This window comes from Neomonachus schauinslandi, chromosome 9 (assembly GCF_002201575.2).
Source record: "Neomonachus schauinslandi chromosome 9, ASM220157v2, whole genome shotgun sequence".
Taxonomy (NCBI): Eukaryota; Metazoa; Chordata; class Mammalia; order Carnivora; family Phocidae; genus Neomonachus; species Neomonachus schauinslandi.
The window spans coordinates 103,177,820-103,201,670 of record NC_058411.1 but is presented as its reverse complement, the minus strand read 5'-3'; the positions used below and the strand labels follow the sequence as shown (position 1 = coordinate 103,201,670).

General features: G+C 41.4%; 1 protein-coding gene across 1 annotated transcript in view; it reads right to left on the bottom strand.

The window, feature by feature from the left end:
- Window positions 1-23,851, bottom strand: part of ZNF609 (zinc finger protein 609) — a 182,404-nt gene that overhangs the window by 5,229 nt on the left and 153,324 nt on the right. Inside the window, exons 3-4 of the mRNA XM_044917905.1 lie at window positions 4,089-4,176; window positions 463-2,800 (exon numbers count right to left, since the gene is read on the bottom strand). Of these exons, the coding sequence (XP_044773840.1) occupies window positions 463-2,800; window positions 4,089-4,176 (2,426 nt within the window). The remainder of the gene's footprint in view (window positions 1-462; window positions 2,801-4,088; window positions 4,177-23,851) is intronic.

Here is a 23,851-nt window from a genome sequence, read left to right as displayed (position 1 = left end):
TACAACCCTGAGATCAAGAGTTGCATGCTTCACTGACCGAGCCAGCCAGGGTCCCCACTATAAAATCTTTTGGAAAGTAACTCAGTCTGAGTAGTAACTCCCTCTAGGAAATGGAGAGATCACCATGAACTCACTCCATAGGAACCAAACAGCGGAAGAAACTAGGAATTGAGATAACCTGGGTTCTAATCCTGGCTCTGCTAGTGAAGTTGCAAGTTACCCTAGACAAATCAAGCTAACTTACCTGGGCCTCTCCTGTCAAATGGGAAAAACAACTTTTACCAATGTAAATGTGCTTTTTAAAAACACGGACATGATTTACAAAGGTAAAGAATCCTTAAAATTATAGATTTCTCCTGCCAATCTGTATTCTGCTGACCCCCTACCTAAGGAGAGCCCTGATTTGTGAGGAAGAGAGAAAGGCTATCAAATAGTATTTCTATCTCTGCCCAGAACAGTTACCTGTCGGTACCAGAGTATTGGATCCACCTCTGCCTGGCGGCCACACTCAGCACCTGTCTTAGCCTCAGAGGCCTCCTTGCCTAGGTGGCTGGCCTCACTCAGTTTCACTTTAAGTCCTTCCGGGGCCTGGCTGGGGAGTTTGGAGGAGTCGTCTAACTTGGGAATAATGACTGACTTGGCAGGGTCAGCCCCTGCCTCCTTGGCCTTCCCGGGGCCCGACTTGACCAGGTCCGTCAGGCTGGGGGCCTTGGTGAGAGTTGGTGGAATCGACGGCTTTTGCTTCCATTCTTCCTTGAGCGTGGCCTCCCGCTCTTTCAGGCCCAGCTCCGCCTTCTTGTCCAGTCCCCGCTGCTGCTCCAGGCTCTGCCGTTTCTGCTGTTCCTCATATTGCTGCCGGTAGGCCGTGTTCGTGCTCAGGAGGTGGGTGTGGTAACTCTGGTCGCTGTAGCCGTACGGGGGCACGTAGGCATACTGGTTGTAGTACAGCGACTGCATGTACATGTTGGGACGCTGCTGGATGACGGAAGGCTGCTGACTGGAACCGCTCAGCTCTGGTTTCTTTTCCTCACAGACATCGTTCTTCACTTTCCCCTCTATGCTCTCAGGCTCCTCGTCCTTTTTCGTCTTCAGAGCCTGGCTCTCCACTCCCGCCTGGCTGTTGGGGTTCAGAGCCCCTGGGCTGGACTGTGCATAACTTGGAGAGTAGTAACTCTCAAAGCCTTGGTAATAGGGTGAATCTTTGCTCTGCGGCTGAGGGGGGAAAAGCGTTTTCTTAGCCCCTTCCTTAACCAACTGTTCAGGGTCCTTTGACTTGACACTGTCCACTTTGCCCTCCCCATCCTCCCCAGCATCCGATATGTCCGAGTAGGCAGGGCTGTTGGTTTTGACTGAGTTGGCTTCAGCTCCATTCTGGGTCACTACATGTAAGGGAGTCAGGGGCTGGGTAGGGGTGCTACTATCTATGCGGCTACTGCCTCCAATTGAAGGGCTGGGGGCATTGTCCGTGAAGCTGTAGATCTTGTCAGCTTCTGCCTTGATGCTAGCCAGTCGGCTTTGGTGGGAGTCTGATGAGCCATTCAGGAGCCCCTCCATCTTCATCCCATCTCCCGATGATTCCCTGAAGGGGCTTTTGCCTTCTTCTGCTCGACACACCTTCCCAGGGGTCAGAGGACTTTCAAGTTCCTTTGAAGACTCCTTCTTTTTTTTGTCTTTCTTCTTCTTGTCCTTGGCTGGAGTCAAGGCAGGGTTGACTGCGAAAGGTTCTCCCATCACAGTGGGCTTGGGCTGAATAGGCTTGAGTTGGGGGCTGTTGGGCATGGCTTGGACCACTGTGGTGGTCAAGCCTGAGGAGGAGCCTGGGCTTGCTGCTGTGAAGGTGGCGGTCTGGAAGGTGTAGATTTGCTGAGGGGGGATGGCAGGGGCAATAGGCCGTGCTGACTTTAAGCTTTTGGAAGGAATCTTTTCAGGCTTCAAGCTAGAGGGTTTTTTACATTTTTCTTTTTCCATACACTTCCTTTCCAAAGAATCAAAGGCATCGCTGCTTGTTTCATCCATTACTGAGGGTCCATCATCAGAGCCATCATTTGATAAGGCCCCGAGGTCTGTGTCCCCTTCCCCACTCAGCTTTTTCTTACACAGGCCTTTTGTGCTGAATTTGCTTGAAGGAGAAGGGCTATGGGGCTCTACGAGCCGAACTTTGGGGGTAGCTGAGCGCGCAGGGGACAAGGAACCTTTTTGTGAGATGGATGCACCATTGCAGCTTCCGAGGTCTGCATGGAGGGTGGGCTCTTCCCCGTACTCACTGTCTCCATCTGCTTCCGGCTTGCTGTCATCATCTGTGTGGGCATGGGCTTGGTGGTACTTAAGTCCATTGATGTGCTTATACTTTTTGTTGCAGTTCGGGTGGGGGCAGTCAATCAGGACTGGGGAGGGACAATTTCTGTCTAGAACAGTGGGTTCCACCTTGGTCCCAGGGAGGGGACCGGTGGCTGAGCCCATGGAATTGGTACGGACACGCTTGCTCCCTTTGGAGTCCTCTGAGCTAGAATTCAACTCCATGTCTGAAAGCGGTTTGTTTTTTCGCTTATTAGCTGAGGAAGGGCTGGCCTTGACATCCTCAGAGGTGCTACTGGCAGGTGGGCGATGCTCTGAAGAATTTTGGCTGCCCCGACGGCCTTTGCTATTGGCTCCTGCTCGGGTTTTGCTGCTGCTGCTGGTCCCTTTGCTGTCAGAGGCCGTGGCTGTCTCATTGACAGGTGTGTTACTGTTAGGACGCATGCGTTTGCCTCTACCCCGGCCATTGCGCATTTCCAAGTCACTGGTGGGGGAGTCGCAGAACCTTGGCAAAAGGCAAACACAACAGGATATTATTAAGAAGAGAAAACAACTTCAAACCAGTGTGGCTGCTTCCAGAAGAACTGTCTAGATGGTAACTATCATTTTCAATGAATATGATTTGTTAAAGGAACTTCTGAAAGCGTGGGAACTGCATTGAGTGGTGAGCTCCTAGGATGCTATCTGCATGCTAACTGTACATCATTCCCCAACATCTGGGTTCCCCAAACCTGGCAAACTGGGTACAAACAGGCTGTAAAGTGCCATTCACTGAAATGTCAACCGGAAAAGGTCTTTGTGAAACCCACATTGTCTAGCGTTCATAAAACTGAAGATGTTCTTGAGTTTAAACTCCTCAGAGATAGCTACCATCAAAAAGCATCATCAATGATTATTTGTTTACCCATAGACAGACTCCATGGACTTGGTCTCAAGGTGACTACTGGTAGAAGCCAGAATTTGGTAATTCCAGACAAAGGCTTAAATAGGATCTCCTCCCTATCCCTATCCAACCCATCAACTCGTAATTCATTTATTCTTCTTGAATGCCTGACCCATAGAGTGCCTTCCCTCATCCCAACACCATCATATTCTTTAAAAGCTGGGTGTCTCAGATGTAGTGAAAAGAAGGGCCATATGCACCCCAATGTTTATAGCAGCAATGTCCACAATAGCCAAACTGTGGAAAGAGCTGAGATGCCCTTCAACAAATGAATGGATAAAGAAGATGTGGTCCATATATACAATGGAATATTACTCAGCCATCAGAAAGGATGAATACCCAACTTTTACATCAACATGGATGGGACTGGAGGAGATTATGCTAAGTGAAATAAGTCAAGCAGAGAAAGTCAATTATCATATGGTTTCACTTATTTGTGGAACATAAGGAATAGCATGGAGGACACTAGGAGAAGGAAGGGAAAAATGAAGGGGGGGAATTGGAGGGAGAGATGAACGATGAGAGACTATGGACTCTAAGAAACAAACAGGGTTTTAGAGGGGAGGGGGGATTGGTTAGCCCGGTGATGGGTATTAAGGAGGGCACGTACTGCATGGAGCACTGGGTGTTATACGAAAACAATGGATCGTGGATCACCACATCAAAAACTAATGATGTATCATATGGTGACTAACATAACATAATAAAATTTAAAAAAATTAAATTAAAAATAAATAAATAAAAGCTGGGTGTCTCAAAAGCTATCCAACTCTAACAGGATGAAGGCACAAGGGATCACTGATTAGGGTGGTTCAGACTAATATACACCAAAAAGCTGTAAAATGCTTACCTGGGGGGTGCCCAATCATGCCGTGTGCAGTCAAGAAGTGTACCTACGTATGTCTTGTTCCTCCATGTTACATTCACCACCAACATCCCTGCAAGACAAGAAGATTCAAATACAGACAAGAGAAACCCTGCTGGCCACTGAGAAAAGTATTTTTCATTTGAGGAGGATTCTGGCTCCTGTAGGAGGGTTTAGGTGGTGCTCTGGGTCCCCATGAGACTCACAGGATTGGGCCGAAATATCACTATGGGAACTGCCTACTCAGCTCAATAGATTTATAAGATTTAGTGCCATACGGACATCAGATTTCTCTTTTAAAGAATAAAACATCACAGTTAAAAAACACTATTTACTATATTTTCAAACTTTCCATTGATGGGATCATGCTGGGGTGTAACTTACCTTTCTCATTAACATTACAAATTTGAGATGTATCTATGTTGACATGAAAAGCTTAATCAACTTATTTTAACTGTGCTCACGTATGACTGTGAGCACCTATGTGCTCACCTATGTATGATTTGACCACAATTTTCAAATTCTATTGATGGATGTTTAGGATATTTTGAGCATTTCACTCATAAAGGATTATCACAGTGAACACTCCTGTCTTGTTCATATTACTTAAAAATGCTTTCGGATTGGGCGCCTGGGTGGCTCAGTTGGTTAAGCGACTGCCTTCGGCTCAGGTCATGATCCTGGAGTCCTGGGATCGAGTCCCGCATCGGGCTCCCTGCTCTGCGGGGAGTCTGCTCCTCCCTCTGACCCTCCCCCCTCTCATGTGCTCTCTCTCTCATTCTCTCTCAAATAAATAAATAAAATCTTTAAAAAAAAAATGCTTTCGGATGGATAATAGAGTCATATTCCAAAATTCAAAAGCCAGCAAACAAATCCCAAAATAAATGAAGTGTTCCCTCCTGTCACTGTCCTTCAGCCTTCCAGTTCCTCTACTCAGAAACATCCATGGATCCACATGTTCCTCCAGAGAGATTTTATACATTTATAAACAAATATACATTCTTCCTCAAATGGTAGCAATATACAATGTTCTGTACTTTTTTCATCTAAGCATATATTCTGGATCATTCTGTATCAGTACACATAGAACTACTTCATTTCAAAGGCTGCATTTGAATGATTTCAAATTATACCGTAATTTATTTAATCAGTCCCCTGGTGATGGACATTTAGGTTGCTTTACTATTCTGCTATTACAAATAATGCTAATGAATAACCTTGTGCAAATGTTTTATCTTACTTATATGAGTATGTCTGTAAGATAAATTCCTGTAAGTAAAATTGTAAATCACAGAGCACTTGTATTTGGATTTTTGATAAATACTGCCAAAATGCCATCAAAGAAGATATACTAATTTATACACCCATCAGTAGTGCATGAGAACACCAGCTGTCCTTTTCCTTTGGCAATACAGTGTTCTCAGACTTGATCTTTGCCAACCTGATAGAAGAAAAAGAGTGTTTTATGTAGTTTTAATGTTTCTTATCATGAGTTTGTACATCATATCATTTTAAGACATCATTATGAGATGTATTTCCTTCCTAAGTGAACTTTCTGTTCAAATCCTTTGCTCATTTTTCTACTGAATTTTGTAGTCTTTTTCTTATTTGTAACTCTTAATATACTAGAATAAGCCTTTTGTCTGTTGTACAAATCAGGTATTTCCCCCTGGTCTGTCATTTGCTAATGGTGGTTAATGCTCTGTAGACATTATTTACCCTTTTTTTTTTTAAAGATTTTATTTATTTGAGACAGAGAGAATGAGAGACAGAGAGCATGAGAGGGAGGAGGGTCAGAGGGAGAAGCACACTCCCCACCGAGCAGGGAGTCCGATGCGGGACTCGATCCAGGGACTCCAGGATCATGACCTGAGCCGAAGGCAGTCGCCCAACCAACTGAGCCACCCAGGCGCCCTTTTTTTTTTTTTTTTAAAGATTTATTTATTTGAGAGAGACAGATATAGTGACAGAGAGCATGAGCAGGGAGAAGGGAGAAGCAGGCTCCCCGCTGAGCACAGAGCCCAATGCAGGGATTGATCCCAGGACCCCGGGATCATGACCTTGGAGCTCAAGGCAGATGCTTAACCGACTGAGCCACCCAGGCGCCCCTATTTACCTTCTTTTTAAAGAAGGTTTATTTATTTAAGTAATCTCTATACCCAATGTGGGGCTCGAACTCATGACCCTGAGATCAAGAGTTGCATGCTGTACTGAGCCAGCCAGGTATCCCGAAATTATTGACTTTTATGTAGTTACATTTATCAATCTTTTATGGCTTCAGAGTTTTTTGTCCTATTTCAAAAGGCTTTCCTTATTCCATCACTTCATTAATAGTTTTTTCTTATGTTTTCTTTTAGTACTTTTACAGTTTGATTTTTTATCTTTAAATCTTTGATCCATCTGGAATTCAATCTGGTATAAAACTTTTTTTTTAAAGTAATCTCCGGGGCGCCTGGGTGGCTCAGTCAGTTAAGCGACTGCCTTCGGCTCAGGTCATGATACTGGAGTCCCAGGATTGAGTCCCGCATCGGGCTCCCTGCTCAGCGGGGAGTCTGCTTCTCCCTCTGACCCTCCCCCCTCTCATGCTCTATCTCATTCTCTCTCTCAAATAAATAAATAAAAAAAAAATAATCTCCGTATCCAACACAGGGCTCGAACTCATGACCCAGAGATCAAGAGTCAGATGCTCTACCGACTGAGTCAGCCAGGCACGCCTAAAACAACTTTTTAATTTTGTTTTTGTGGCTTATTTATCCTCTAATTTTAGTGAAGTCAAATATATTGAGCTTTTCCTTTATGGCTTATGCTTTTTACGTCTTATCACAAAGTCATAAACATTATAACCATGAGATACTTTAAAGCTATTAACAAGCTATAAATCATTTTTACATGTTTAATGGTAGAAAAAATGAAAAGGAGAATATGATTTTATGTGAAATTATATGTTATGTGATATGAATAAAGTTTTATTGGAATCATAGCCACACTTACTCATTTATGCATTGTCTATGCCTGATTTCATGCCACAAGTTGAGCTGCAACAGAGAGGCTGTATGGCCTGCAAAGCTTAAAATATTTACTACCTGGCCCTTTATGAACAAGTTTGCTAGCCCATTTTAGATCTTTTTTCCTTTCAAATATAAGCATTTAAAGGTATGAATTTCCCTCACAGCCTACATTAGCTGCATTTCACAAGCTTTGATATGTTTTCATGATCATTCAGGTCAAAACATTTTTTTTTTTTAAGATTTTATTTATTTAATTGACAGAGAGAGACACACAGCGAGAGGGAACACAAGCAGGGGGACGGTCAGAGGGAGAAGCAAGCTTCCCGCCGAGCAGGGAGCCCGATGCGGGGCTCGATCCCAGGACCCTGAGATCATGACCCGAGCTGAAGGCAGTCACCCAACCAACTGAGCCACCGAGGCGCCCCAGGTCAAAACATTTTCTAATTTCCCTGGTAATTTCCTTTTTGATCCTGGGTTATTTAGAAAGGTGTTGTCAAGTTTTCAACTATCTGGGGATTTTCCCAATATCTTTTTGTTATTCATTTCTAATAGAATTTGACTATGGCAGAGAACATACTCTATATGATTTCAAACCTTCCAAATTTGGAGAACTTACAGTCTGAAATACGATCTATCTTGAAGAACATTCCATGTGCACCTGAAAAGAATATTTTAAAATGTGTACTCTGAAGTTTTACGGTGTTTTATAAATGACTGATATTATTCAAATATACTATACGGTCACTAATTTTCTGCCACATTATCAATTACTTGCCTCCTGTTTTGCTTATTGGAATTTCTATTTCTCTAGAAGTGGATGTTCTAGATTAATCCTCTTTTTTTCATCTCTTACTCCTGTTTTCTATTCCGTTCCTTTGTCTATATGTTCTAAGGGATTTCCTTCATCTTCTAAGTTATATTCTGAAATTTCCATTTTTACTATTGTATTTTTAATTTAAAAAGGCATCATGTTCTTGTTTCATAGATACAATATCTTCTCTCTCTAAAGATACTTAATTATAGTTGACCCTTGAACAACACAGGTTTAAAGTGCGTGGGTCCCCTTATACATGGATTTATTTTATTTTAAGACTTACTCATTTATTTGAGAGAGAAAGAGAGAGCAAGAGACAGCGTGTGCATGTGCATGCACCCACTAGTGTGGGAAGGAGCAGAGAGAATTTCAAGCAGACTCCCTGCTGAGCGAGGCCAATGCAGGACTTGATCTCACAACCCTGAGATCGTGACCTGAATGGAAACCAAGGGTTGGACAAAACCAAGACTCTGGGGGTGCCTGGGTGGCTCAGCCATTAAGCATCTGCCTTCGGCTTGGGTCATGATCCCAGGGTCCTGGGATCAAGCCCCGCATCGGGCTCCCTGCTCCGGGGGAAGCCTGCTTCTCCCTCTCCCACTCCCTCTGTTTGTGTTCCCTCTCTTGCTGTGTCTCTTTCTGTCAAATAAATAAATAAAATCTTAAAAAAAAAACCAAAAAAACCCCAATTCTCTCCATTACTCAGTGCTCACCACGATAAGTATACTCCTTATTCCTTGGCTCTCCTTCCTCCCAACCTCAGATAAAAAACAAAGAAACTACTAAAAAACCAAGCTTTCATTTTTTCAGGTCTCTTAAATCAGTACTTGTACATCTGCTTTCTAGTTTCCAAAATTCTATTGATTATACTTGTTTGCAGTAGTCTTGTCTGTTTTTTAAATTTTTTTAAAATTTTTATTTTTTTAAAAAGATTTTATTTATTTATTTGCCAGAGAGAGAGAGCACAAGCAGGGGGAGCAGCAGGCAGAGGGAGAAGCAGGCTCCCCGCTGAGCAAGGAGCCCGATGTGGGACTCGATCCCAGGACCCTGAGATCATAACCCGAGCCGAAGGCAGAGACTTAACCGACTGAGCCACCCAGGCGTCCCTTGTCTGTTTTTTGTTTTTTTTTTTTAAGATTTATTTATTTGAGAGAGACAGAGATGGAGCGCACATGAGTGAGTGCACACCAGTGAGGGTAGGGGCAGAAGGAGAGGGAGAATCTCCAGCAGGCTCCCCCTGGGGGCTTGATCCCAAGACCCTGAGATCATGACCAGAGCCAAAGTTGGAAACTTAACTGACTGAGCCACCCAGGCACCCCAGTCTTATCTGTTTTTAAAAAACCTTTGAGTTTATACCTTAAAAACAAAATCCCTTTACTGACATTTGAATGAATTATAAAGGGAGAAACTGGGAGGTAAATATGTACTTTCAGTCTACCATGTTTAACTAAAATAATGCATTTACTTTTATTTATCTGCTATGTTACAAATGTACAAACTACCTAGACAGGTTTCTAATCAGAATCTAATTCAGAAAAATTACCACCTATTATATATTCATTTACTGTCCCTCTGCCATTCTTTCAATCTCTTTTATCCCCTAGGACTCATACCTGATATGTGTTAGAGGCTCTCAAGCCATTCTCTCTCTATTTAAGTTGATCTCTCGTGTATTTTTTCTCTGTGTTTGATTCTCCCAATTTATAATTTGTTCCTAGAATTTATCTAAGGTACTGAGTTAAAAAAAATTTCAGTGACTATAATATGTATTTCAAAGATTGTCATTTTCAAAATTTTAAACTGGTTAATTTTTCATATCTACATAACATTAATTTCTGGCTCTTTGGTTCACAGCTTTATTTTTATTTTTTTAAAGCTTTTATTTATTTATTTGACAGAGAGAGAACACAAGCAGGGGGAGCGGCAGGCAGAGGGAGAGGGAGAGCAGACTTCCCGTGGAGCAGGGAGCCCCATGTGGGGCTCAGTCCCAGGACCCCTGAGATCATGACTTGAGCCAAAGGCAGACGCTTAACCGACTGAGCCAGCCAGGTGCCCCAGACTTATTACAGTCTTTATTTGACTGTACCATACAATAATTTCATTAGGTGTTCATTCAATTCCTGGCGGTTAACTTTTTAAAATTACTTTTTACATTTTGAGATAATTATAGATTCACATACAGTTGTAAGAAATAATAGAGGCCCCACTGTGTACCCTTACTCAGTTTCCCCTAATGGCAACATCTTGCAAAACTATAGTATTATATCCCAACCAGGAGTCTAACATTGACACGTGAAGATACAAAATATGTTCATCAACACAAGGATACCTCCTGTTGCCCTTTTACAGCTTCACTCACTTCCCTCTCACACTCATCCCCCCTTAATTCCTGACAACTACTAATCTGTTACCCATTTCTATAATTTTATCATTTTAATAATGTTATATAAATGGAATCATACAGCATATAACCTTTTGGGACTGTCGTCCCCCCCTCCCCCACCAGCATATAATTATCCAGAGATTCATCCAAGTTGTTGCATGTATCAACAGTTCAGTCTTTTTTATTGGCGAGTGGTATTCCCTAATATGGATGTACCAGTTTGTTTTACCATTTACCTGGTGAATGTGAAGGACATCTGGGTTGTTTCCAGTTTTTGGCTATTATGAATAAAGCTGCTATAAACATTTGTGTACAGGTTTTTAGTGAACTTGAGTTTTCATCTCTCTGAGATAAATACCCAGGAGTGTAATTACTGGATCATATTATAGTTGCATATTTAGTTTTTTAAGCAACTGCCAAACTGGGGTGACTGGGTGGCTCAGTCGGTTAAGCGACTGCCTTCAGTTTGGGTCATGATCCCAGGGTTCTGGGATCGAGCCCCGCATTGGGCTCCCTGCTCAGTGAGAAAGAAGCCTGTTTCTCTCTCTGCCTGCCACTCCCCCAGCTTGTACTCTTTCTCTCAGACAAATAAATAAATAAATATTAAAAAAAAAAAGAAACTGCCAAACTGTTTTCCAGAGTAGCTGTACTCTTTTACATTCCCACCAGCAATGCATGAGAGATCCAGTTTCATTGCATCTTTGCCAGTATTTGGCATTAACTTTTAATCTTAGCCATTCTAACAGTATGTAGTAATGTTTCATATTGTAGTTTTAATTTACATTTCTATAATGGCTAATGATGTTGAACATCTTTTTATGTGCTTATTTGCCATCTGCATATCCTCTGGTGAAATATCTGTTCAGGTCTTTAGCCCATTTTCTGATTGGATTGTCTTCTACTGTGGAGTTTCAAGAGTTCTTTATATATTCTGGATACTAGTCCTTTGTTGGGCATTTTCTTCTATTCTCTAGCTTGGCTTTTCACATCTTAACAAGGTCTTACACAGACCAAACATTTTTAATTTTGATGAAATACAATTTATCCATTTCCTCTTTTATGACTGTGCTCTTGGTGTCAAGTCTAACAACTCTTTCCCTAACCCTACTCTTTGCCTGCTGAAGATTTTCTTTTAGGTTTATGTTTTTTGTTTAAGTCCTTGATCCATTCAGAGTTAGTTTTTTATATGAGATTCTTTTTCCTTTGTTTTGGCCCAGGATGTCCACTTTTTCCAACACCAGTTGTTGAAAAGGCTATCTTTCATCCCAAGAACTGCTTTTGCACCTTTGCCAAAATCAGCTGGGTATATTTGTGTATCTATTCTGGGTTCTCTGTTTTGTTCCACTGGTCTGTGTCTATCTGTCTGCCAAAGCACAGACTTGATTACTGTGGCTATAAAATAAGTCTTGAAATCAGGTGGTCTGATTCCTCCCACTTTATTCTTTTTTTTCAAAACTGTTTTAGCTATTTGCATTCCTTTGGCCTTCCCATATAAATTTTATATGTTGAATTTTGGTAATTTTATATCTACATTTTTAAATTTTTTGTCTACATTTTATGTCTACATCTACAAAATATCTTGCTAGAATTTTGACAGGAATTAACATTAAACTTGAGTATCAATTTGAGAAAATTTGACATCTTTACTATGTACTCCTCATTCATTTAGATCTTCTTTGATTTCTTTTATCAGCTTTGTATACTTTTAGCACATAAATCTTGTAGGTATTTTGTTAGATTTACATCTAAGGATTTCACTTTAAAAAAAAAAAGATTTTATTTATTTTAGAGCTGGGGAGTGCACAAACAGGGGAAAGAGCAGAGGGAGAGGGATAAGCATACTCCACACTGAGTGCAGAGCCTGACGTGGGGCTTGATCCCATGATCCGGAGATCATGACCTGAGCCAAAATCAAGAGTTGGACACTTAACCAACTGAGCCACCCACGTGCCCCAAGGATTTCACTTTTTTGAGCTATTGTGAATGGTATTGTATTTTTACAGTGTCCATATGTTCGTAGCTAGCATATAGTAGATCTAGAATTGATTTTTATATGTTCATCCTATATTCTACAACCTAGTTAAACTCACTCATTAGTTCTAAGAGTTTTTTATATACTGAGATTTTTCTATTTAGACAATCATGGAACGTGCAAATAAGTATACTTGTATTTCTTCCTTTCTGATCTGCATGTCTTTTATTTCCTTTTCTTGCCTTGTTGCACTAGGTAGAACTTCCAGCACCATGTTGAACAAGGGTAGTGAGAACAGACATCTTTGCCTTGTTCCTGTTCTTACTGGTGAAAGTAAACATTCAGTCTTTCATTATGAAGTATAATGTTTGGCTCCATGTTGGGGATACGAGGCAAAAAGAAAACCCAGAGAATTTTCCATCATGTTGTTCCACAGGATTTGAGATCCCTAGATGGTCTGCCTTCTTTTCCCCACCTTCACATTCTTTTTTTTTTTTTTTAAGATTTTATTTATTTGTCAGAGAGAGAGAGAGAGAGCATGAGTAGGGAGAGGGGCAAAGGGAGAGGGAGAAGCAGGCTCCCCACTGAGCAAGGAGCCTGATATGGGGAACCTGGGATCATGACCTGAGCCAAAGTCAGATGCTTAACTGACAGCCACCCAGGCACTCCCTGAACAGGTATTTTAATGGCCTGTTCCATTAGAAGAAATTTAGGATATCATAGTTCTAATCATTGTACCAGAACAGAAGGCAGCTTGATATACTTCTTCACAGCTCCTTAGGCTTCCCTCCTCCCCCATTCAATTAACTTTTGGAAGTCTCCTTTCATGAGGCTGGCTGGGGGATGGCATCTCCCCTGGCTTCAAGTTCTCTTTAAGGGGCATTTTAGTATCTAGTTACTGCTCAAAAACTTGTCTCTCAGGCACCATTCTCTGTTCACTGGAGGCCAGGAGGCCCACAGTTTCAGCTTCACCCAGTGACTTGTATCTCTCCTATTTTTGGTCCATGAAGGTGGTTATTTTGTTCTTGGGCCCAAATGTATTGATTTCCACTTTATATATTTTATTTCTTGCTATGTGTCTGGAACACAGGGGATGTGTGAAAAGTTAGAACACAGTAAATATTTTTTTTTTTTTTAAAGATTTTATTTTTTATTTATTTGACAGAGAGAGAGACAGCGAGAGCAGGAACACAAGCAGGGGGAGCGGGAGAGGGAGAAGCAGGCTTCCTGCCGAGCAGGGAGCCCGATGTGGGACTCGATCCCAGGACCCGGGGATCATGACCTGAGCTGAAGGCAGACGCTTAACGACTGAGCCACCCAGGCGCCCCAATAATTTTTTTTAAAGATTTAATTATTTATTTGACAGAGAGAGACAGAGAGAGAAGGAACACAAGCAGGGGGGAGTGGGAGAGGGAGAAGCAGACTTCCCACTGAGCAGGGAGCCTGACGCAGGGCTCGATCCCAGGACCCTGGGATCATGACCTGAGCCAAAGGCAGACGCCTAACGACTGAGCCACCCAGGCGCCCCTGAACACAGTAAATCATCTTGATTGGAAGTCCCAAAGCACATTTTCTATGTAATTTATCTATAGAGTAAGTCTGGGGACTCTAGAATTAGCCTTTCCTTTGTCTTTGGTCATACACTAATAAAATACTATTTCACCCAGCACTCCCAGGGCATATCTGTAGTAATTCACCTATATTCATTTTTTTCTTTGATGTGGAATGCTGTCTAAAGATCAATGGTCTTGGAATTAGAAAACCTTAGTCCAAATCCTCACTGTTACAGTGTAACCTTGGTCAAGTCACTTAACCTCTATGACTCTCAGATTTTTAATCAATACTCCTGGATTAAAATGGAAATACATAAGATTGTTAAATCAGATAACTAGCCCAAAGTAGGCTTTCAATAAGTCAAAGAGAATGCTTTAGACAAAACCATAGGATATCAGTACTTGAACCCTGAACTCTTGAGCAAGGCTTTAAATAAGATATTATTTAGTCCCTGTTTTCTTTCAAATCCAATTTTAGGATGCTTGATCATAAAACCACATCAGACAAGGGAGTTGGAAAAAGAAAAAGGAAAAAAAAAAAAGGATTACCCTACCAGAAAATCTCACTAATGAAATCAGGGCAGAAAAGAACTTTGGTTTAGCCAAATGGATTCTAATTCAAACATTTATTGCACATCTATTATGTGCTTGGTGTTTTCATACTCAACAAATATTCACTTTTTTGAACAAGGCAGGCCATATAGAGAAAGCACAATCCTTCCAACAATCCTGGTCATATAGTGATTGTTATAGCGACTTTGGAAACAAGGAAATGAGAGCCAAGAAAGGTTAAGTAATTTATCAAAGATCTCATTATTTATTAGTGGTCAAAGTATCTGTATCTGTACAATTATCTGTAATAGATTCTGAGTCTTTACATAATTTCCTTAAAATGTCCCTTTATTTTCATCTTAGATAAAAGACACATACAGGATTGCAGGGGGCCATCCAGAGAGGAAAGGGACAGAAATCCAACCCCTTTCCTGGGCCCTGACATCTTAACGGAAATGGCAAACCTCTTAAGAAAGCAATTAGGCTAAATTCTCTATGGCCATTAGCAAAGTGAATTCAAATGGATGTCTCCTCCCAGTGATGGGCTCCTCTGATTACTGCATTACCAATTTGAATAGGAAGAGTCCATTTATTTCTACACAATGTAAGACTTAGAGATAGGCACCTCATTAATAAGGGCAGATGAGCACAGCCGTATATAGAAAGCAGCCATACAATTTGAAGATAAATGTTACTCCTACTCTTGAAACAGCTGGGCAGGAACCCATGTTTATAAATCTGTCTTCTTCCTCTGGTATAATCTGCAAACCTTAGCAATAATGAATGAGCTGAAAAGAAGACAGGTCAGACAGAATGCTGGAAATGGGACAGGGGAAGCGGAAAAATTTTAATATGGAAAAACAAAATGGAGGCTTGTTTAAATGTCAAAGCAAACACATTTTTCTGAAGTGTAACTCTCTTCCTACAAGGTTCCGAGTTAAGACAGCTGGAAGAATAAGAGGACAGGAAGGAAAAAGCAGAAAATAACACTTAACAGACTTAGTTTCTCTATTAGGGCAGCATGTAGGCTGAAGAGAAAGAGAAAAATTGGTTTCCATTTTAGAAAGTTTTTTTTTTTTTTAAACCAGATCTGCACTTTATTGAGGTTTTTGGTTGTTTTTTTGTTTGTTTGTTTGTTTGTTTGTTTAAGTAATCTCTACACCCAACATGTGGCTTGAACTCACGACCCCAAGATCAAGAGTCGCATGCTCTACCGATTGAGCCAGCCAGGCACCCCTGAAAGCTTCCTATTTAAATCAGTGTTCACAAAATTAGGAAAGGCTTAGCATATTTAAAGATAATAATGCTAAAAATAGTAGTAATAAATAGTGCTTTGTTTCTCTAGGTGGTTATTTTCCAAGGGTCTTACAGACATAATCTCATTAAACATTATTGAATTTTAAAGTGCTAGGTATTATCTCTTCTTACAGGTGATGGATACTGGAGAGCAAAGTAAAGGGGAAATGACTTAGTATGAGGCAGCACTCAGGTTCTGCCAGGCTGCAGGAAGAGCGGTGTTGAGAAAATACTCAATCCCAAAGTAGCACTGCTTTGTTTCAGAGGATAATTCAAAGCCTCACAACAGTTGCACGGCCAAGACTGATCCAAGCACAATAGTGGAAAGAGTAAATTTTACCTCCGGGGCCTTCATTTTTATCACTTCTGTTAGGACCTTGTTTCTCTCAGGGATCTTGTACCTTCATGCTCAGGTGACTCTTTGTTTTTTGGGTTTTGGGGTTTTTATTTTTTTATTTTATTTATTTATTTTACACATTTTTAAAAAGATTTTATTTATTTGAGAGAGAGTACTCAGGGGCAGGAGCAGAGGGGAAAGTCAGAGGGAGAGAATCTCGGGCAGACTCCCTGCTGAGCTCAGAGCCCAAAGCAGCTGGTCTCAGGACACCAAGATCATGTCCTGAGCCAAAGTCAGATGCTCAACCGACCGCCACCCAGGTGCCCCCTGACATTACCTTTCAAAAGCACATGCTATTTGACCCAACAAATCCTCTTGTGGTATTTACCCATAAATATTCTCAGTGTAAAATATGAATGAGGTATTTGCTGCAGCAGTGTTTAATAGCAAAAAATGGGAACCAAACTAAATGTCCTTCAATGAGGGACCAATTAAAGCCATTTTTGTACATCCACACAATGGGATACTATGCAGCTGTTAAAAAAACCAAGCAACTATAAATAAACTGCTATGGAACAAATGCTAAGATACACAGGTGAGTGAAAAAGAAGATAAAGAACAGTAACCATATGTTACCATCTGTGTAAGAAAAAGTATATAAATAGATATTTATGAGTGCATAGAAGGTCTCTGGAAGGATAAATAAACTAGCAATAGCAGTCTTGTCCAGGGAGGGAAACTGGGTGGCTGGGACTCAGGCAAGGGAAATTTGTTTTTCACTGTATACTCATTTTACCTTTGAATTTTGCACCATATGCATGTCTTATGTATTAAAAAAAATAAAGATAAAAAGGTATTAATTTTGGTAGGAGAATTTCAAAGATGTTCTAAAAATTCTTTTAGGGGCACGTGGGTGGCTCAGTTGTTTAAGTGTTCAACTCTTGATTTTGGCTCAGGTCATGATCTCAGGGTTATGAGATCCAGCCCCGCTTGATTTTCTCTCTCCCTCTCCCTCTGTCCCTCCACACCAACCCATTCTCTAAAAAACAAAAAACAAACAAAAAAACAACAAAAAACTCCTTGTAGGCAAAAGTACAGGCAATACTGGACTTGAAAAGGGCATATAAGTGGCAGGGTAGACACTATCTCTGGTAAAAAAAACCTGTTTCATTTCCTCTGTATGGGCAACTTCTCTTTACTCAAGTATCAGAGTGATTGTGGCAGTTTTAAAATATGTATACAGGGCGCCAGGGTGGCTCAGTCAGTTAAGCGTCTGCCTTCAGCTCAGGTCATGATCCCAGAGTCCTGGGATCGAGGCCCACACTGGGCTCTCTGCTCAACAAGGAGTCTGCTTCTCCCTCTCACTCTCTCTCAAATAAATAAAATCTTAAAAAAAAAAAAAAATGTCTACAAATTCTTTGATATTTCTCCCTTCAAAAAGGTGAGGCCTAATTCTCCTCACCTTGAGTGTGGGTTACCTAGCAACTTGCTTCTAATAAACAATGCGGTAGAAGCAATGTGCATGACTCAGAGTAGGTATAAAAGGGATTGTGGTCTCCTCCTTGCTTTTTCTCTTGGATTACTTCTCTTAGGGAAGCCAGCTGCTTGATCTGAGGACACTCCAGCAGGCCACCCTATGGAGAGGTCCATGAGACTAGAAACTGAGGCCTCCTGCTAACAGCCATGTGAGTGAGCCAACCTGGAAGAGGATCCTCCAGGGTTAGGCTTTCAGATGATGGCAGCCCCAGGTAGCATCTCGACTGCAACCTCACGAGAGACCGTGAGACAGGACCAGCCACCTAAGCCACTCCTGAATTCTTGACCCATAGAAAGTATAGGAGACAATATTTATTTATGCTTTGGGGGTAATTTGTTACTTTATAATAAATAACCTAGAGCAGTGTCTTACCCTGAGTAGACAAAGAATTCATTTAACTTATTATTTCCTGGAACAAATATTTACTGAGCGTCTATTATTTGCCAGGCATTATGCTAAGTATTGAAGTTATAAAAAAACAGCTACAAAGATACTGAAGTCCATTCCTTGGCTGGGACCAAATATTTATTAAAAGCCTACTTTGTGGAATTCACTGGACGAGGTACTGAAGAACAAAGGTTAATAAGGCCAGCTGCCTGTCCTCAACATTAGGGACTGATAAAGGGAAAGGGCAGGGGAAGAGCTCACAAGTTACTCCAATAGGCTTGAGTTTTCAAATGGAAATATAAGCATTTGCCTATGTGCTATGTTTTTAAATTTAAATTTAATTTATTTATTTGAGAGAGAGAGATAGCAAGAGAGAGCATGAGCAGGGGAGAGAGGAAGAAGCAGGCTCCCCACTGAGCAGGGAGCCCGACATGCGGCTTGATTTCAGGACCCCAGGATCATAACCTGAGCCAAAGTCAGATGCTTAACCAACTGAGCCACCCCGGTGCCCCACCTATATGCTACTTTTTCTTATTTCAATCCCAATTTTCAATCCTGGTTAATGCTGACAACTACTCCCTGGATAAAAGGCAGGTTAGCATGCATGTATCTCTCTCTTTCTCATTCGTTCATTCAACATATGAACACCTACCTACTCTGGGCCAGTCACCGTTCTGAAGTGATGGGATATAGCAATGCACAAAACTGACAGTCCTTGCTCTTACATGAAACTTACATTCAAACGATGGGAGACAATGAACAAGTAAATACATGTTAGGCGGTGGTAAGCCCTATGGAGAAAAATCAAACAGAAGTAGACGAAAAGAGAATGTGAGGGGTGGGGATGTTGCTATTTTATAAAGGAGGTCAAGAAAAGCCTTACTGAGAAGGTGACATTCAAGCTGAGATACTTGACAGAGGGGAGAGAGTGAGCTGTGTGGAGATTAAAATGAAGAACGTTTTAGGCATAGGAAAACACAGGCCCTGTAATGGGAATGTGTCTGGCATGTTTTGAGGAACAGCAAAGTAGATATGAGGCTATAGGGGAGTTAGAGAAAGAGATGAAGTCAGGGACATGAAGGCAGGCCAGATCATGTAGATTAGGGGTTGAGGGACACAAATAGGCAGGAAACTGGATTTGGCACTGGGGCATAGCTTCCTGACCCCTAACTCCGTGCAGGGCAAATGGTGGAAGCCGGAGGGAGACAGTACATACGCCCAGACTTCGGCCTCAGCATGCATTCTCCCACTGAAAGAAAGCTGTACGTGAGACCTGAGATATTTTATTGCTATTAGGCAGGCACTCAGAACTTATTTGTGAAATAGATAAAGTGAAAAAGCAGTTTGGGACCCAAAATAACAATTATTTAACTGTTTCTATAGAAAAATGGTTTGAGTCCTCAAAAAATGCTTTGAAGATTAACTTTGGAATACAAGCCATTTATAAGCTGAGGACTCTCCATATACAGAGGATATTTCAATCTTTTTCTTGATGACCCAGGGAATCATACTAGCTATAATTATCTATGGTGCTGTAAAGAGATGTCCCTTTAGGGGGCGGGGCACCTGGGTGGCTCAGTCGTTAAACGTCTGCCTTCGGCTCAGGTCATGATCCCAGGGTCCTGGGATAGAGCCCTGCGTCGGGCTCCCTGCTATGTGGGAAGCCTGCTTCTCCCTCTCCCACTCCCCCTGCTTGTGTTCCCTCTCCCGCTGTGTCTCTATCAAATAATAAAATCTTAAAAAAAAGAGATGTCCCTTTAAAGGTTTGGTGCCTGGCTGGCTCAGTGGGTGGAGCATGACCTCAGGTTGTGAGTTTGAGCCCCATGTTGGGGGTAAAGTTTACTTAAAAACAAAACAAAACAAACCTATTTTAAAAAAGGTTACTGGAGTATTAAGAGTTAATGACCCTCTATTAATTGTAACCAATTTCTCTGTTGAGTTTTTGTGTTTGGCTTTTTAGTCTCCTCTCTGGTTGTCAGCAGTCACTTTTTCTTATCATTAATTAACATGTCTACCTTTCACAGTAGCAATCCTTCCCTTATCACCAACTTTTGTATCTCATCCAACTTCCTTCTTGTAATCTATTCTAGAGGAAATCAGGGAGTCAACCCTGAGATAGCTCAATCATCAGACCTATAGGTCCTCTTATCTGACTTCATGGCCACATACATCCTACATCCATTAATGTCATGATTCTCTTAAGAGTCTATTATATTTGAATTCAAAGTTCATGGGGAGGGGCGCCTGGCTGGCTCAGTCTCGGTAAAGCATTCGACCCAGGGTTGTGAGTTTGAGCCCCAAGTTGTGTGTAGAGATTGCTAAAAAAACCCACAAAAAAACAAAAACAACTTTTTTTTTTTTAAGATTTTGTCACAGAGAGAGAAAGTGTGTACACACAAGCAGGGGGAGTGGTAGGCAGAGGCAGAGGGAGAAGCAAGCTCCCCACTGAGCAAGGAGCCCAATGTGGGACTCGATCCCAGGACCCTGGGATCATGACCTGAGCCAAAGGCAGCCGCTTAATCAACTGAGACACCCAGGTGTCCCTAAAGATAAAAAAATCTTTAAAAACCAGTAACAACAACAAAAAATAAAGTTCATGGGGAAAAATTCTATCGTCAGTAGACAAAAGGAATCAGTCAGATAAGCCATTTCTGGTAACTCCCTACAACTAGTTTTGTCAGTGAGCTTTGAATGCAGTATTATATGTATATAGATATGGGCAATGAGGGTTTCGGTGTAGATGCCAAGAATGCCTAGGCATGGCTACGAAATGAAACATACATCTTTAAGTCTCTCTTAGAGAAAACTAAAAAGCACTGCTTAAGGCAGTGGTTCTCCAAGTGTGGTTCAGGGGTCCCAGAAAGTCCCAAAGACCGTTTCAAGGGTCTGCAAAGTCAAAACTATTTTTGTTATAATACTAAAACAAATTTGTCTTTTTATTTTCATTCTCTCCTGAATAAGAGTTTTTCAGAGGCTGTATAACATGTGATATTTCAACAAATCATTATAAAAGTATAGGTGAAAATCCAGCTTGTCTTCTATTAGGCCATACATTTAAAACATTTGTGAATACATTTAAACCATTCTTCTCACTAAATATTTTTGTTTTAGAAACTATATTTTTTCTTTTTTTAAAAAAGATTTTATTTATGGGCGCCTGGGTGGCTCAGTTGGTTAAGCAACTGCCTTCGGCTCAGGTCATGATCCTGGAGTCCCAGGATCGAGTCCCGCATAGGGCTCCCTGCTCAGCAGGGAGTCTGCTTCTCCCTCTGACCCTCCCCACCCCTTGTGCTGTCTCTTCCATTCTCTCTCTCACAAATAAATAAATAAAATCTTAAAAAAAAAAAAGATTTTATTTATTTATTTGTGAGAGAGAGAGAGATAGAGACAGGGAGCACAAGCAGGGGGAGCTGCAGGCAGAGGGAGAAGCAGGCTCCCCGCTGAACAAGGAGCCTGATGTGGGACTTGATCTCAGGGTGGGATTGTGACCCCAGCTGAAGGCAGATGCTTAACTGACTGAGACACCCAGGTGTGCCTAGAAACTATATTTTTCATAAACATATGTTCACATATAATAGTTTTTTTACTGTTGTTTTTAAATGGGTTAATAAATACATAATTTGTTTCTCAATTTTAATTTCTATTATGGTAAATATCAAGAGCTGTAATATCGATAGATACAAACAAAAGCTCTTAGAACTTATTAATATTTATTTATTTATTTATTTAGTAATCTCTACTCCCAATGTGGGGTTCAAACTAACAACCTGAGATCAAGAGTCACATGCTCTTCCAACTGAGCCAGCCAGGTACCTCTTTAATAATTTTTAAGAGTGAAAGGAGTGTTGAGTACAAAAAGTATTAGAACTGATGCCTTGGGGCACCTGGGTGGCTCAGTCATTAGGCGTCTGCCTTCGGCTCAGGTCATGATCCCAGAGTCGTGGGATCGAGCCCCGCATCGGGCTCCCTGCTTGGTGGGAAGCCTGCTTCTCCCTCTCCCACTCCCCCTGCTTGTGTTCCCTCTCTCGCTGTGTCTCTCTCTGTCAAATGAATAAATAAAATCTTAAAAAAAAAAACAAAAAAAACCTGATGCCTTTTCCTTTCTTCCTTTTTTTTTGAGACACACACACACACACACACTCGATCTCAGCACCGTGAGATCATGACCTGAGCCAAAATCAAGAGTCAGATGCTTAACCGACTGAGCCACCCAGGAGCCCCAACCTTTTTCTTTTTCTTAAGTGAACTCTATGCCTAACATGGGGCTTCAAATCATTGCCCTCAGATCATAAATCGTATGCTCTACAGACTGAGCCAGCCAGGCGTCCCTACTTCTGCCTTTTTATTTTTTTTAATTTTAATTTTGATTTTTAAAAAAGATTTTATTCATTTATTTGAGAGAGAGGGAGAGCACAGGAGCAGGGACAGAGGGAGAGGGAGAAGCAGTCTCCCCCGATGAGCAGGGAGCCCGATGTGGGGCTCGTTCCCAGGACCCTGGGATCATGACCTGAGCTGAAGGCAGACGCTTAACCAACTGAGCCACCCAGGTCCCCTATTTCTGCCTTTTTATAGAGATGTTAACAAAGCTGCTGCTACCTTCATGCTTGGAGACAGAAAGTTGGGGACCAGCCAGTTCTACCACTGCTGTCAGTTTTGCCTTCTGGAGATCTGCTTGCCCAGCTGGAATTCTCTTAAGTTATGAGAATTCTGGACCCGAAGAGGGGCAGCTGATCAACTGTAAAGGAAGCAGGGAACTTCGGCATAACTAGGAGAGATCATGGGCTGAAAAGGGAGGAAGCAGAGCTGGCTTTCTGTGGCATCTGGATAAAAGCCAGTCACCATGGCCTGTCATTCTGCCTTGGAACTCCCTGAATTCAATGTCTTCCTCTCCATTCCCACCACAACCACCAGAGTCCAAGTCCTTATTAACTCAACTGTAGACTATTCCAACAGCCTCTGACTTGTGTCCCTAACTCCATGCTTTAATTCTGTCAATCCAGCTGGTAAACCACTATCAGATTAATCTACTTCATACACTGCTTTCACGCAATTAGTCAGCAAATATATATTACTTATTATTCTCCATCACTGTGCCAAGTGCTACTGGAAATTCAAAATTTTCACTGAATTGGAAGTTTTCCTCTTTTATGGGGGGAGAAAAATGAATATACATAAAACCATTAATTAAAAAAAAAGACATATGCTGCATACTGTGGTAGAGCCATGGAGTGTATGTAGATCAAAGAAGGAAGAATAGGTAGGATTTTGTAAATCTTAAGAGGATCTGGGGTGCCTGGGTGGTTCAGTCGTTAATTGTCTGCCTTGGGCTCAGGTCATGATCCCAGAGTCCTGGGATTGAGCCCTGCATCGGGCTCCCTGCTCTGCGGGAAGCCTGCTTCTCCCTTTCCCACTCCCCCTGCTTGTGTTCTTTCTCTCGCTTTGTCTCTGTCAAATAAATAAAATATTTTAAAAAAAGGATCTGGGATGAGCATGGCACACATAAGGAAGAGTGAAATCATGTAATGATGAGCTGAGCTGTGTTAGAGAGTAGGAAAAAGACCTTAAAGCAGTCAGTCTAATACTTGATGCTAAATAAATACTTGTTAATTGTTTGATTGGTGCATTAATCCATTAAATTATAGATAGAAAATAAGATAAAAACTTTTGATTGGTGTGTGCTGGGTTGCTTAATTTGCCCTCCCCCAACAACTGTTACTCATCTACTGTTTTCTAAATATGGTAAGAACAAAGGTTATGGTTTTCAGCCTCTTTTTGTTAATCACTTGACTCATTTTACACAATTCCCATGCCCCTTCTTCCCAACAGCCATTGTTTAATGTACACATTTTTGTTTGTATATATTCATATAAAACGTGTGTTACTGCTTTGATTTCATGTATTTTAACTTACAT